Source organism: Hirundo rustica, chromosome 5, assembly GCF_015227805.2.
Source record: "Hirundo rustica isolate bHirRus1 chromosome 5, bHirRus1.pri.v3, whole genome shotgun sequence".
Lineage (NCBI taxonomy): Eukaryota > Metazoa > Chordata > Aves > Passeriformes > Hirundinidae > Hirundo > Hirundo rustica.
The window spans coordinates 58,236,456-58,253,538 of record NC_053454.1 but is presented as its reverse complement, the minus strand read 5'-3'; the positions used below and the strand labels follow the sequence as shown (position 1 = coordinate 58,253,538).

Below are 17,083 nucleotides of genomic sequence, written 5' to 3'. Positions count from 1 at the left end.
CTTTCAAGTATTTTCTGCTCATTGTCTTTGTTAAAATATATTTTTTACCTTGCATTATGACTAAAGGCTCTTTGAAGGCAAAGAAGACACTGTTCTATGGTATGTCTAAATGAAATGTTGATGCCTTATTAGTGCAAGTAGCACGCGCTTGAAAATATTGGAAATAAAAGTATTATCAGCTGACTGCTGCATATTTTTAATACAAAAGTCCATTTAATGGTTTGAATGTTTAGGGTTACACTAGCACTTCTGGTAAGGCAAAAGCTTACTAGAATTCTAAAGAATACATGCAAAAAACATTATGTCACACAGTTTCTGCGTAAACTGAAGTAAATTCTGCATAATAATTTACTTTTTAAACTTTCAAGAAGCGCAACAACTTCTCCCCTCTTTGTGCCCCTTGCAATATTTTACAGAATATTTTCTTTTTACAGAAAATATTTTCTTATTTTACAGGAAACGTACTTTTACTAACAAGATTTTATTTAAGAACATCCATTTTAGCAGTCTCCATAAGGACTTCTCCCTTGTCTCCTCCTCCATACATGCAAGCACAACACCCTGACCATCAAGATTGAATGCAAGTATTAACCAGTTGAATTCCACTCCTTTGTCATCTTCTCTCTTTACTTACTTAGGAACATTGCTTGTGGGCAGCAGAAGGCGAGATCTCTATCACTTTGAAATTTTGTATTAAGTAGAGGGAAGTTTCCCCAAATTAACGGTAAATAAGGCAGGAAAATCAAGAGAAATCTACGTACTAGTTCTGTGTGCTGTGTATTTGTAGTACAGCATCTCAGCAGGTCTCTTCCACCCCTGAGATCACAACGTTTGTTTTGATTTTCTATATTAATATAATATGATTTCTCACAGTGCATATTTTGTTTCTTTTGAACCAGTCTAGCAGCATACCAATCCAGGTATTGATCCAGACTGCTTCTAAAATCAACTGCAATCACAAACGTGAGTAGAGATTTGATACTCAGTCTTCTTACTATGCATAGACCACATCTAGAAAACTGGAGTCTTTTAAACAACAATAATAATAAAAAAAAAAATATTTGCAGTCAATTTACCACCACATGTGTGTGTCTCACATGGAAGGGCTTTATGCTATCCAAAAGGCAGAGAAAGGATTTACAGAGTTTGCTCTCACTACAGAAGAACAAAAGAGCTGCTCTGACTCCTACCACAATTTCTTTGTTGTGTCTGTTGCCCTTTCTGCTTGAGACTCAGCCAATGATTAAGGCATGTAATTAGAATTAAGTTCAGGAACAGTTTCAATGACACTTCTGATTAGTTACATGCTTCAAGTTAAGCAGGTACTGAGTACCCTCCTGAATACCCTCACGTGTTTTCACCACAAACTCTGCGCTAATGGAGATATTTTCATGTCATTTTTCCCCCCTCTGAGTCCAATGTTTGTTGACTTGAAAAACATTCAGCTTGTGGACGTTTCAAATTGCTGCACCACAGCGAACCAGCATAATTACACTGCATTGCTTTTTGGTCTGCCTCTGCAGCCAAAGGCAAAGCAACAGGAAAGCTGAAATGAGCCCTCTTCAGTACTTCTCATGTGTCCCTTCAGTGGGCCTTCAAAAGACCTGCTCTGGAGCCAAAAACCAGTCTTAAGTTTACCTGGTGGCGTGGCATTCCACACTAAAGCATTTACCTGCAACAGAACTGCTGGATTGCCAAGGGGAGACTGCTGCTTCATGCTCTAAAACAAACAACTGACTTCACCCGCTTCCATTCCTTCTGTCTCACGAATATTGCATGTATTATGCACTGTAATGTTTTAAGACAAGATTTTTCAAGGATTACTACATGAGGTTGACGTTGGCTTAAGAGCTCAGTAGTATTAAATTATTCACTTCTCTTTTTAGTTTAAAAAAGAAATCATGAAAGTGCCCGAAGTAGGAAAAAAAAGAGTATTTCATTAAAAAAATTCCTTTTAAAACTGTTTTGAACTAATCAAAGACATTTTGTCTAAAATATGTAAAATCTTTCCCCTTTATAGAAAGATTGATAGAGAAAAGGTATCTGCCCTATATATAGGAACTACTGAGCTTTTCAGATGAGTGTCTTTGAGATAATTCTGCCCATAGGTTGTTTGAATTTGAGAAAAAGGTATCTTTTACAAAGCCTATTCCCTTTCCTCAGATTCTGGCCTTCCAGTCTCCCGAAGGAACGTCCGTCTAGCCCCTTGCTTCTTTCCTTCTGAATTTCTTTCACTGTAATTTTCATCTTCTTTCTGTTTTTATAATCTTGCTATTTGTACTCACTATTCTTTCCTCCCCCATACACTGGTTTAAATATTCCAGTCCCACTGAGATTTTTTATTCCAACCTCCTCCCTAATCTCCTTTCATTTCTTAGACTTTTTTTATCCTGCTGCCTTTTTTTTTTCCTTCTTAAAATAATGTTCAGGGAATTGAGAAACCAAAATGGCTCACATTACCACTGAGGCATCTCTAAATGGCAAATAAATAAGCCCTTTGAATAGTGACATTCATTCCAACAAGATGCCAAAACATTATAACAAACAGCAAGATAAACGTGTGCATGCTCTTCATGCTGCTGTGGCATGGACCACCCTTCTTCCTCACCACAAGTCAGAGAAAAGATCAGAAGAGCTGAAATGTCCAAGATTTCCAATCTGTTAAGCCCATGGGAGGAAAAATTAACTGAAACCCTTGAAACTCATTTGGAGGAGGCAGAGAAGAGAAATCAAAACCTTTTTTCAGGGCCAAGTTGACTAAGGCTTTTCATTAGAAGATTACCTAAAGGCCAAAATTGTTCCAGGCACTGCACAAGCACAGCTGCAGTCAGCTCCTGAGCTTGTTACCTTAAAGCAAAATAAACATAATGATGAGACAAAAACATGAATTTCTTGATGTTTCTTTAGTGAAAGGAAAGATACAGGATGCAAATTCTGGCTATCCTTCCCCTATAGCCATAGTTTCCACAGCAGGTGGTTCTGAGGGTCCTGAGTAAAATATCTCAGCTTGGGTCTAGCTTTTGTCTTTTTCTTTTAAAGCAGAGATCTGCTTGTGCAGCTCACCTTCTGAGTGGGCACCGTGAAATACTCTGCCTAGCAGAGACTTGTCTAGAACTGACAAAAGCTGAACAATTCCACCCCTGATGCTCTTCTGTCCCTTCCTACTCTAATCATTGCGCAACTGTAATGCCATTTAAGCAACACATCAGGCTGTACGGTCTAGTTTCCATGTTCCAATCTCAGCATTTTGCCGAACATCCCCTCCTCAACACACTGTAATTTGTTCACAGACATGGATGGGATGTACATATGCAGCCCGTAACAAGGTGGAAGTGGTACTGACTGGTTTCTAGCCAGCAGGATACAAATGTACATATCAACAAAGCTTAAAAAAAAAAGCCCAAAACAAACAAACCCAGCTTATTCACTAAGCATGATACTCTTATCTTAGGGCAAGTCATTGTGTTCAGATTTCCACATATTTAATTGCACAGAAATTCTCTAATTAGAACCCAGCAAAGCCATGATAAAGGAATGACTGCACCAGGAGTTCAAAGGCAGTAACCCAATTATGCCTCCTCCTAAAAATGAACAGTGATTCTCATTCAATAAAGCTATCCACAAAAGACATAATGGGTACTGATGGAATTCAAAAATATTTGAGGAATCCTAACCATTTTGCCTACCAGGTTACTGTATTTATACCAGAAACGCTGATGGCTACTGCTTCTACAGTTGCAAAGTTTGTTGGTCATTTCCTTTGCTACAGGGGAAAAGAAATGCCTCTCTGCAGAGTACCAAAGCTGGAAATTACTTATGCACCAAGTGTGAAGGGTCAGTGCACCTCCATCTTGACTTCATCACTCTCCTACAATTCCAAATTTTGCTCCTATCAACAGAAGCTGCTAAAAATTAGCAAAGTCAGAGTAGTGGCTGAACCAAATATTTTGAAATATTTTAACACACAGCTGATGACTTTTACTAGGACTTCACTAGGACTATAAATAAAAATATCTAATGCAACACTCTCAGGAAGTCTGAAATGCATAGAAATTTAAAATAACAATATAAAATGAACATTAGACTGGCAATGACCTTGCTTGCCTTTAAAAGTAGGTCCGTGGTCTGCCCTAAACAAAGAAAGGTCACCTGTAAAAGCAGCATATTCAGTTTGACTATAAAATTTTTGTAATGCCTCAATACATCTCTCCATTGCCTTTGTTATAAACACACAGAGGTCACACCTGGGGCTGCCTTCCATTTTGGAAGCAGCTCTAGCGTGGGAGAGGTTGCTGCAGGCAGACCACTGATGGCAAGTTCACTGTTAGAAATGGCAGCGAAATGACAGAAATCCCTTAAAAAATTATACCCTTCTACTTCTAAAGAAGGCATAAAACCAAGAAATTATGGAAAATGATGCAGTATTATATTGATGTACTTTCCATTCCTCACTTCTCCGCATTTTAAGAGGAGCAAGAAAGGCCACTAATGTTTCAAATGTAAAACTGATGTCCAGTTTTTAGAGACATGTGACTGAGCTGGCATAAGAATAGGATGGTGCTAATCTGTGGTGATTTGAATAAACACAACTCAACCTCCACACGTTATTAAAACACCCTGTCTCTGCTTGCTCTCTCTCAACTTTCTTTAATTTGTGTGGTCACCGCAATAGCTTTAAAATCATGAGCTCAACTGCAAAGTTTACTTTCATTTCCAAGATCCAAAATTAATACCATGGCTTACAGCTCTTAGGATATTTATTGCTTAGAACTTGAGCCACATGTGCAGCCGAGTATTTTTCCAGCAGAACAATACCATATCTGCTCAGTGTGCGTGTGAGGACAGCATTACACCCTAAGTCAACTAAGCCAACAAAACCCACCATGTGGACACAGCTATGCCAACAGCAGCTTTGCCCAGCCTGTATCAATCAGGGAGGGAGAGTAACTACATTGTCAGAAAAACTTGAGACATATATTATTTAGAGTAGATAACACTTGACTTAAATAGCCTATTTCAACACTGTTAACCTTTAAAGGAAATAACAATTTCAATGCTCCGAGTGCTTAAGAAAGGAGAGAGGAAAAAGCACGCCTCGGGATTTTTCCAAAGCACTTCTTTTTTTGACAGTAAGAGTTAGGGAGATGCTGTCCATCTCCCAGTACAAAGTACCTTAAACATACAGCTACAGAAGTCAGACACAAGGGATTGCCAAAGGAGTACCCAAATAAGGAAACAAATACAGGACATTTTTTACTATTTATATTTTTAATTTCAGATCCCAGATTACATCCAGTGATATCCTGGACAGTACCTTGTACATGTGAAGCACTTTAGTAATCGGCAACTTCAGTAACAGCAGCAACAACAATTTCTATTTTCAGTACCACCTCAAATACAAAGGCTTAAAATAACAGACGTTCAGCTGACAACAAAGGAAGTGTTAATACCTGGCACCCTCCTAAATGCTTTTTATACATAAACTTTAGAGTACAGCAAAGTCTTCTTTTTTACTCTAGGAACTCTGAGATAAAATGAAGACAAAAAACAATTAATTCAGACCCTGGTGAAAGTACTTGATGGAAGAGCTTAAAACTCAGCCCGGGCTTTCCCCTCTCCAGTTTTGTATCACTTTTGCTCAGAAAAAAAAAAAAAAACAAAAAACAATGCAAATATCATAATGCAAATCTACTGGTTTACTATACACACAGAAGCACTACCACTGCCAGGAAATATGCATTCCAAAATGTCAGTTCACCTATGAACAGGAATGATTAATAAGGATAAATAACCAAAAGCATACCATGTATAGAAAATACTCTTTAGAATTAAACTATAAGTTTAATATCATGCCTAATTCCATGCTTAACCCCATTAAGGCTAGCAGATTGTTTCAGACAATGCTCAGAAATATGAAAATGTAGCAAAACTCACCTTCTCGTGATTTTCTATCAGGATTTCAACGACAATATTCTGAAACTTCAGGTCCATGATGGCTGCTACGGTTTCTTCCTGTGGCCTCATTAAGGTTGGTCCAAATACTACCCCTAGGTTTGCCACAGTCATTAGATTCCTCTTGGCATGCTTTGAAACACTTTTTGAAAAGAATTGAAGGAAAAAACAGGAAATGGGTTATGAAAAATTTCCATTACTGTTGGAAACTGCAGTCTACAAATGAAAACATTACATTTCCTTAATCTATGTTTTAGAAGTCTGTTTTGTGCAGTTTTTTCATATAAAGTCTTCCTAAATTCTGGAAAACTGAAAAGCCATTCTTCCACTGGCAACTTAAAAACAAAACCAATCTCTTACTAAACTTAAATATATAAAACGCACTTAGCCTTGGACCAGGGCAAGTGTGAAACCAACTTAAATTTGCTAACAGATCTCCACTATTCCCTCTGCCAGGATTTGCAAAAAGAAAGTATAATGTTCCCTTTCTCACTTCAATCAAACCCTCAGCTGCTGGCAGGATTGCCAAAGTAAATACTTCTATGGCTTCATTAACGTCTTAGATTTCTGCCCTTCCCGCCAAAACATGCACAGCGTGAGTCAAATGTCTTGTCTGCTTTTGCACGTTTGGTTCTCGGGGTTGAGGATGACAGCATCAAAATGGGCTTCAGCTCCAGCCACACTTCACTAAAGCCCTTTGTAGTTAAAGAGAGGTAAAGACAAGAATTCTGACAAGGTAGGAAAACAGGTCATAGCACTCACTTCGCTAAATGCTTCACCAAAATTTCCAGCATCTCTTTGTTCTTCTCTGGGAGTTTGTGGACCAGGAAGTGAACAGCATTGACTCGAGATTCAGGACTCCCACTTTCTATGGGGTATAGAAATAAATATCTCAAAAAAATATTAAAGTAAGATCCACAGAAACACAAACCTTCTCCCACCCCTGCATGGAAACACACTGCACACACTTCACTTGCGTCCCTCCAAACACAGCAACATGGAACATATGTGCTTGTTTCCACTCATAATATTGTTCTAGAATTACCAACTTATTTACTTATTTTGAGAACTTATCTTTCAATCCACCTGCAAAAGGAAGCCTTTGTTCATCTATTTTTAAAGACTGACAGATGCAGTAATTGTTTTGCTGTATTGGACTCATCTGCTTACAAATACACTGCAAGGTGAGCAGTGATGTTCCCGGGTGCCGCAGAGAGGAGCTGCACTGCTTTCCACTTCAGCATCATTAACTGATTGTCCTCATGATTAGAATTCAGTTTTGTTGGTACTGAGCATCTAATGATACTGCATTTATGCTTCCTTGCATTGGAAACTGCCATGCAGATCCAAATGCTTAGAAAACCTAATGACCTCTGAAGACACAGAAGAATGAACGTGCAAAAAAACCTACTGAGAAAACTGTGACAAAGGTTCTGAATAACAATGGCATCTCTAGTACAGTACAGAAATAAAGACAAGCAAAGGGCTTTTTATTTTTGTCTGTTGCACGTTATATTGAATAATTTTGGCCCCTACAGGTTTCACTGTACACGGATGAAAACAAGAACCTCTAAAAGATGAAAATAAACCATCTTCCTACTCCAAGTTGCATTAGATCACAAAATTACATCTCTGTAGTGGTTAGAGAGAGAGGAATGGAAGTATCTCTATTGCCTACAATAATACTACAAAGTAGTAGTAGTAAAATGAAATTCTCACAGAATGAGAAAAAATTCAAATATATTCTGAATACAAAAGAAGTTTTGACATGAGGACCATTGTTCAGTTCCCATTTTTCTCTAAGGCATCTTTGACTACTAAGTGTATTTCCTATAAAATATCAGATTTCTTCAGTGCATATAACTTCAGATCTTTTTTCTTTCCATATTGCTGCAGATTTTAGGGCTGTATTTCACTTTTTTGCACTGAAAATCCCTGCACAGATTGCAAGAAAAAAGGCTACCAAAAAGCAAAATGTTTAATTTCTAGTGAGCTACTCAAAATTCTCATAGGCATTCTTTAAAATAGGCATTCTTTAAAGTGAGAATATCTTATGTATATGTGAGATCACAAATTCTAATTAAAGAATGGCTAAACAATTTAATTACAAGATACAGTCAAAGCTCATATAATTTCAATCTATACTGATATGTATAAAGAGAACAAAATTGAAGCAAAACTTTTTAATTTTGGCTCCTCCTCCAATGGTTTCAGGGAAAAGGATACTCCATGCTATTTCCAGTGTTGGTTTTTTATAGCCAACATAGGAAACAACACTGACTACCTATTTTTGAGCATACTGTAACTCAGATCTGCAATGTTGATTAAATTTCCCTCCCCAGAATCAACTCCTTTACTGAGCTGTTTACTACTTATGAACACTGTACTGTCTAAAACATATAACTTCAACTGAAACTTCTCTCTGAAAGAGGCTATAAAATAAAGAAAAACAAAGTGAGAAACTGCTGGCAAAACTTCAGAAGTCGAGAAATTATTTAAACACTTTCCAATACAAACGTGAAGAGTCACCACGTAGGTAAGGATGTTGAATTCTGTTTAAGCACTAGCCTGCTAGCATGTGCTTTGGCAATGAATTTCCTGAGCTAATTCTCATTTTGTCTTAAGGACGAGAAAAAAACACATTCTGCAGTCCTGGAAAGTCATTATAGCAATCTGAAGATGATAAAGCAATTGTCTCAAAGTTTATTTTAATTTTGCTTTCCACAGTTTGCCAGAAGTGCTACAGGCTGGAAAGAAAATCAGATAAATATCTGTTTGATACTTTGCCAAAAATTTTCTTATACAGTCTCCCTCTATCCTCTTCCAAAAAAATTCCGTGTACACTAGATACCATACAACTGAGCTACAAATGCTGCTATGTCTTCTCCAAGTCTGTATTTGAACTGCCACAGTGTAATCTGGCCTGCTCTTTCCTTTCTTCTAACACATGAGGAACATTCAAGCCAGCCTGCACACAAAGTTAGCAAGGCACTGAAAACAAGGGTCAGGCAGCTGTGTTTTAAGGACTCAAATGAGCTCCAATTAGTGTACTTTCTTTTGCTAAGCTTCATACTCTTTATAAATGGAAGGAAAAAAAAAAAATCACAGATTAAGTAGATGCTTATCATTATACAATTAAGATAATAAGAATAAATGTTTACACTGGCTATCCAAAAGTTTTTCCATAAAAGTAAAAGCTGTGCTAGGCAGTCACATTATATGTGACACACACTAGAACTAAATACTGATTAAAACATATTCTTAAATCACTTATTATTCCTTGTTCCCGTATTTTTATTTTTACTGGGAAGAAGCATTTTTCTGAAATTGCATTTGCAGAGTGCTCCTGAGGTCACAATAGCACAACAACAAAAGATTTCTATTTGAACTACAGTCATGTATTTACTGGCAGGAACGATGAATTCTCCATGCAACTCATATGTCATCAGTGGCTCTGGAAGGCTTCTGCAAAACAAGGATGACATAATAAGTTTAACTGTATTCTCTTCTAGCTGCATTTACTCTAAGCAGGAAACCTTTTTAACATTTGGTAGCATAATCCTTATACTGGAAGCAACCATTGTAACAAAGGCCCTTGAATTCAATGATTTCTAGAACAAAAGGAAAGCTTGGTACTATCAGGAAAGTAAGGTTAAATGCATCCATTCACCTTCCATGAGTAAAGTAATGCCTCTATCCTAAGACACCTTTCCAGTTCCAACACCAAGACTGTACACAAATACTGTGCAATTCATTCTTCATTAGCACTTTTTAAATGCTAAGAATAACAAATCAATGCCTTACTGAAAAGACACTAAGGTCCTAACCACAACCCCCACCACCAGAGTTAAAACCATTTATTATATTGACTTTACTGTTGCTCATGAAATGTTGAGAAATACTGTACAGGAGAAATACTTAGTTGTGTACACTTTTCTAATACTTTTCTATACTCTGTAAGAGTTGTATCCTTATAATATTTCTGCAGCACTCATTGATAGTGGTTGTAATAATATTTAATAAAAATAGCAAATTACAAGTATAGTGTTTGTGTTACGCTACAAGAGATACACCAAAGTGCGACATTTTATGCTCTTAGGCAATTTAGTAAAATAGCTTTATCAGGAATTGGCAAAGCCATTTGAATAGCAAACGTATTTTAAATATTTAGAATTTTTAACACTCAAAATATTATTACTATTGCACACAGAACATTAGAACAGGGGTCAAAAGGAAGAGAGGAAAATATTAAAAATTTCACAGCCTTCTCCCTTTTAATTCCACCACACAAACACAGAAAAGAAACAAATTTTAAGACTCTTAGCTAACTTTCAGTAATCACACTCAGTAAGTTCAGTAACACTTCAGGTTTCTGAACCATCAGTGAAATGGTTCTGTGTCTAACTCTGAAGTATTTGGGGGCTTTTCTCATATGACTGTGAGTATTAATGTTGCTAAAGTATTTTGCTTTTTCCAAAACAAATAAAAAAATTTTTATTTGCACAAAATGAGCTCCTATTCTAAAATGTAGCAAAACTAACTAGTGCAACTTAACACACTGCATAGGAGAACTAAAATAAGAATTTATGGTCTAAAAAACAAATAAGCAAGAGACAGCCTTACCGCAGATACTGCTTCATAGCACTAGTAATTGTCTTCACTTCCCAATCCACAGAGTTTTCCAGGTCAACTTCATTGCAGGTTTTTGAATCTAGAAAATAACCAGAAAGAGAAAAGGGACATGAAAAACGGGAATCCTAAATCAGTATGAGCTACACGAACAGCAACACATTAACTTTCAACACTACGTGTTTGCTCACAAGAGCACAGAAGCAACGTCCTTTTATTATTATTCGGTGATATAAAGAAGACCAAATATCCAAATCTGTTTATAAATCCCATTTTCATATTTTGTTTTTAAAACTATTTACAGATGATTTTTTTTTTCTTTAATGAAGGATTAAAAACCACCCTCATGTAAGAAGATCTCTATAGCAATTTAGATTTTCACACCTCTAATTAAACACAGAGATGTTCACAAACACAGAAAGATGTCCAAAAACAGTTTAGGGAAAAAAGACTCTTTAAGAAAAACTTATCTTTTACTCTTTTCTTTCTTATTTAAAGTGATAAATTCTTTCCATAGTTTTGCTTGTAAACTGTGGATGAGAACAGTCAAAGTGCAGCTCACTCCTCTGCATTATGTGCAAACCTTTAAGAGGTGCTTCCAAAGTAGGAAGAGGAGTCTTTGCTGAATGTTTGCCTTACTTGATCAGTTTCAGCCACTGGACAAGAAATGCTTGTTTGCTTGACCATTTGTCAGGTCCACAGCACTCCCACCTTCTCCCAGGTTAGTTGGTAGAGTCTCGGAACAAGACAGACCAAACCAAAAGGTTTGTCTGACTGACCCATCAGGTTGGAGACTTTTTGACAGATAGAAAATGGATCAGCACACCGGAATGTTTTGCAGCCAAAAAAAAAAAACCATTTGGCCTCAAAAGAGGAAGCCATAGCTAGCTGACACAAGAAAAGAGCAGATGCACGTGGCCAGACTAGCCCAGTGCGTTTGCTGAGTTTCCCTGTTATTATTTATGGCTACGCGTTTCCGTCAGTCACTGCAGTGGCTGACACAGATTACGTGTGGACCCGTTCATACAATTCAGAATTCATTTGTTACTTGGCTTGACAGACAAACGACAGACACATTTAAAAAATCAAATTAGGATCCCTGATTAAAGGTGCAGTCCTTTTACCGGGACTAAATAATTTTGTTCTAAAAGCTGTGCCAAGCAATTATTTCTATAACTGAATATTCTCCCTCATTATATCAATTATTTAAATCTCATTTTAAAATACAGGTCAGATAACATTTTCTAGCAAACTGTTACTAGCCAACCATCACCCAAAATACCCAGGACTGTCTCAGATATAAGCTTCTTTTTTTCTCTTTTTAGCATGCTAGCTGTTTCCACATTCAAAATCTCTTTTTCGAGAAGAAAATTTGTCTCCTGAATTAATCAAATAAAAACTGCCATCACATCAGAAGCTACAAAATCCATGGGGGTTTTGTTACTAAACTACTATGTAATATCCAGTTTTTAAATAGCTGCTTCATAATCATCAACCTCCTTTACATTCAAAGTATGCACTCTGTTCATTGAAATTTGTTGATGAATTTTGGGAGGAAAACAACAGGCGTCTGAATTCCAAAGCAAGCCTCTTAAAATAAAAAATAGAAGTTATTGTTGAAACATGTCATTATCTCTTGGAGAAAAAAAAGTAAATAGCCCTGCTACAAACCCCTGGTTTGATTGTAGAAATCCATCAAGATTTAAAGACATTTTCTTCATTTTTGGTTTGGCATTTGCTTTCCATTGCTCTGTGCCCTACCACCCAATTGATATCGCTATTCCTGCTCCATTTTTCCCCTCTATTTCAAACATCCCATTTCAGTAAGAACTGGAACTTCAACCAGATTTTAACAAAAATTACTCTAGCTGTTTTCATGCTACTTGTTCATGTAACAGCCACTGTGCACTGAAGGGCAACTCTATGCCTGTAAAACTAACTGTGCATGTTTAAGGAACAGCTTTTGACAGATCAGCTCTAAATTTTATGCAAATCTTTCTGACAATAAGGGAGCCTGAGTTTTTATAAACTGTCCAGTTCACTGAAGTTGGTTAGGAGGAGACTCTCTCTGCTTTCATATCCAATATGCCCACTGTAGATGTGCATAGATACAGTATATAAAATAAAAAGGAATTCCATGCCATTGTTTTGAAACCTGCTATTTTTGGAAAGGCAGAAATACCTGAAAGCTTCCTGCTAGATGTAATATCTGGTATTTTTCAGACCAGACAGCATCAGAAATCAAGCCTGAACTCATCAGCAGAAACTGCAAGTCCTCAGCAGTCCCTTCTCACAGGCAATGGTCCATCTGAAAGCTGATCTATGCAGTGGCTTGTACAAAATCTATGTAACAGCACGTAGGAAATGAGCCACATCAGATCTATAATACAGATCATTGATGAAACAGGAACTGGGCCTGATGCACTTCCAGAACTGAGACTCCTGATGGCTGACAGCTCACACTGCAGTGCTTGTAACACATTTCCATAACATTGGAAGCTCAAGCTTTCTATCCATTTGCAATGAGGTATCTGGTTAATTTAACATTTTCCTTTAAAAGGTAGGGAGCATTTTCCTCACCAGATGCCTCCCTTTTTATTTAAACAAGATCATTGCTGCAAAAGAGCACACTACCGGTAACAGGTAACTTCATTGACTAAGTTAATTGTAAAATTAACCTTTAAGCAAAATTGTGTATTTGATTGCTAAGCCTTATTTTGCAGAGACTAAGCTCCACTAGATTTTTGCAATACAGACGAAATTCTATGCATTCATAGTACTAGAAAAGCATATGTTGGTCTTCTCATACTCTCTTGACTCTCAGCCTACTTTCCAAAAATCTACAGAAAATATTCTGAAAAAGAGACAGAATTTAAAAAAAAAAAAAAAAAAAAAAAAAAAAAAAAAAAAAAAATTTTACATCCCTGGTTATCATTCGGAAGACTTTTTTCACACCAGGCCTTTCCAACTGTGAACCTCATGGTCAGAGATAGGTAGCATAAAATACTTTGAAATCTTATCAACCATTTTAAAATACAGAAAGTTAATATGAGTTTTTTATGATTCTGAAAAATCTTTCATATAAAAGGGTATCTAAGAGTATGCCCAGAGACAAAGGATTAAAGATTAATCAGTCATTTTAAATTCGCTGTACCACTGTATATCAAAAAGGAACCCTCTTTGTTCTCCTCTGAGGACAGATACATAAAGAGCAGAGCTAGGATCACTTTCAACAAATCATCAGAAACGAGCACCTGCCCTCACCCTAACTTTTTCCTCTTCAGTATTTTGCCTCATCTTGATACCATTGTACTCTTCCTACGTCAAATAAATATATGAAACTTGGGAATGACAAAAAATGATCCTGATTTTAAAAAGTAACTAAAATCAGATGCTGGAATCCCCAGTAAACTCTTCCAGCTGCTACTGAACCACTGGCAACTTGAGTCTATTTAATTTGGATACCAGTAATGGCAGCAAGGAAATTCTGCCCGCCAGACCTGTACGCCCAAGCTAAGCCAGCAAGAACGAAACTGAAAAGCATCTTGTGATATCAAATGCATTTAATCAAGGCTCTCTGAGTGACAGGACATCATTCTTCCCATGGTCAATGGCTAAAGATGGTTATTGCTTACTGAGACTAACCCCAACACAGATAAACAACTATGAAAATCTGTTACAAATCAGTCATTTTTATTAATCCCAGTTCGTATTTCCAAGAAGAGCCTTCTCTCAATAATACTTTAAAGGTTTACTAATGGAGTACCTCAGGGTGCTGTTAATACTGATTAAAGTAAGACATCATAAATTAATATTTAGCAAGGTCATTATGACAGATTGATATGACATGCAGGTCCTCAAGTCTCAAGATGTCTTATCATTTCTGAGGAGACAGGCTGTTTGAAAAAATAAAGGAAGGAAAAGAAAAAGTCTTACAGGTGGCACTGAACTGACAGCAGCACATAATATAAAAGCGCTTTGTCATTCACATAATGTCTGGGGTAATGAAATGAATTCACTTTCTGGCTTCCTTCAGTTTGCAGTGCCAAAGAACACTGTGTTATCAGCACAGATGGAGCATGCATGGTTCTGGAGAAGAGCCTGGTGCAAACTGCAAACAAGCTTCTTTGCATACCAATGAATCCCTGAGAATCAGACCTTTGCTGTCAAGTGACAGGTTTGGAAGCTCTATAAAAATGAACTAATCCCAGTGGTCTTGTCTGACTGCATGTACTGTCAGTGCTCAGGACAAGAAATGGGGGAACACGGCACATTTTGCAGTCATGGCTACTACTTTGGTGAGAGGTATCAGGCAGATGAGGGATTTCATCCAGGTGCCAATATTCCTCTCTTTTTCTCTCCCCCAGGGAGAGCAGAGTGGCAAGAGAATTCCAGTCACTGGAATTAAAGATGCATCAAAATTTCCAGAAAGAAAAAGGAGAAAAAAAAGTTTATGCGAATCATTTTAGCTAAATGGGTATAAAAGAGCCTAAGATGTTTAAGTTTACAAAACCAAATCCTTTCTCCATCTGTCTCCTGCCTCGACACACAGTTATTATTAATACATATATCATATCCCTCCTCTTAAACCAAACAGCTCTTTAACAGTAGGCTTAAACTAACTTATTTTGCACAGTGATTAAGTTAAGACACATGGGCATGCACACTTGTACATTCTAGACAAGGGAGAAGGAAGGTGGAAACTTCAAACAATGAAGCAACCAGCTTCAAACTTTCCTGACTCTGGTATTTTGAATTCTGTGATCAGATCCTTCAACTTAGGCTGCTTTAATCCCACTTACATCCACCTTGCACAAAGCACATCCTTTGCTCCTACACGTCTCATAGCAGCTCTTAATTTATTCATACCAACTATTCAGGTCTTTCTAAAGTAGGGAAACTTACAATGACATGGTGACTATCTGCATGGACTAGAGCAAACTAATGGCAGGTGCTTTAAAAACGAAATATTGACAGTAAACCAACATGAAATAAAATATTGAAAAAGTATTTGTAAAATAGAGGCATACCCATCAACAAACTCAGAAGTCTCTGGACCTTTGAACTCACCCCCACAACTCTGTACAGTCCTTGGTCATTTATACCTATTATGGAAAAAAAAAAAAAAAAAAAAGAGAGATCAACTACAGTCAAATTTAGCATTAAAATTTTTGCACCAAGCAACAAATTTTCTTCAAAGACAGAGAGACTAGACAGTATTAACAGTTCCAAGAACAACATTATAAACAAAGTATTACACAAATCCTTTTCTTACTATGTTTTTAAGGTAAGTTCATGTTATAGTTTGATAAAGATTTCATGCACCTCAATTTCATTTCTGAAACTAAAAAAGAAGCAAACAGGGACAAAGCTTTGCTTGAAAATTAATAAATAAACCAATGTCTAATTTCAAATTTTTTAAACTGCATTTTGGGTACATCGACAGCCACATTCTAATAATGTAAGAACTGAACCAACAAATGCTAAATTGAGATTTCTTCAGTAACTTTAACATTTCTTTTTCCCCCTCCCAATATGTGGTGACCAAAACACTTTGGATGAAGAAAAACGTAAGCCTATTCCCAGTCCTCAAACCCAGGACTTTTTCAAGTTTATAAATGCTTTCCATTTAAGATAGAAGGCTTCATTCCAACCCACTGTGCTCCACAGAGGCACCACCAAAAGTTACTGAACAGCTTTTCTTGGGATGAACAGAGGAGTCATAACCAACACAGCATTTTCAGTCCCCTACTCCCATTCTATATGGACACTGGACCACTTTCCTGGCATTCCTCTGCGCCCTTCCATCATCTCACATACATTCACTTCTCCACCCCTTTTTTTCCCCCGCTTTTGCTTTCCATTACATTACCCAGTTTTATCCCCAGGGAAGCAAACCGTGAATATAAATTCAAGTAAAAGGGGAGAGAGAGAGGGGGCCCAGGGAAGAAAAAGAACAAAATAAGGTAGTCTTTGTCTGCTGCACTGTTTCAGAGCCCAGATAGTGGGAGGTAAAACACTAGAGTACACAAATGTTTGAGAGGCATCATAATAAGCAACCATCTACAAACATAATCTACCTTCATAATCACACTGGCCTGGAGAGTAGAAATGCCACAAAATACCTGTGTTTCTACTCCAAGGAAATCTTTTCAAATAACAGATTATGTGGTATTCTTATTCAAAATATCCTTCAACAAAGGAAGAATTGTGAAGAACTCCCAGCTTCAATACCAAGCTGTTCCAACACAGAGAAGGAAAATTAAAACCAGTCATATGAGAAAAAAGTTTCTTCCCAAATAAATATTAGATGAAGTATGTAAAAATCATTAGGCTTTTAATGAATTACTGTCAGACAGAGCCATAATACACAGCAATAATTCTCAATATGGTAGAGAGAACTTGGCATTTTCTACCTCCTCCTCCTCCTGCCTAGCCTTGCTGCAACTTTTCTCTCTTCTCTCATGCTTTCCTCATCTTCAAACAGTCTGCAGCCTCCTCA

At 37.1% G+C, this 17,083-nt stretch overlaps 1 protein-coding gene across 1 annotated transcript in view; it reads right to left on the bottom strand.

Annotated features, from left to right (window-relative positions):
• ARHGAP10 (Rho GTPase activating protein 10) overlaps positions 1–17,083 on the bottom strand; it is a 144,869-nt gene that overhangs the window by 43,250 nt on the left and 84,536 nt on the right. The window contains exons 14-18 of the mRNA XM_040064972.2: positions 15,612–15,686; positions 10,576–10,663; positions 9,359–9,417; positions 6,715–6,820; positions 5,935–6,094 (exon numbers count right to left, since the gene is read on the bottom strand). Of these exons, the coding sequence (XP_039920906.1) occupies positions 5,935–6,094; positions 6,715–6,820; positions 9,359–9,417; positions 10,576–10,663; positions 15,612–15,686 (488 nt within the window). The remainder of the gene's footprint in view (positions 1–5,934; positions 6,095–6,714; positions 6,821–9,358; positions 9,418–10,575; positions 10,664–15,611; positions 15,687–17,083) is intronic.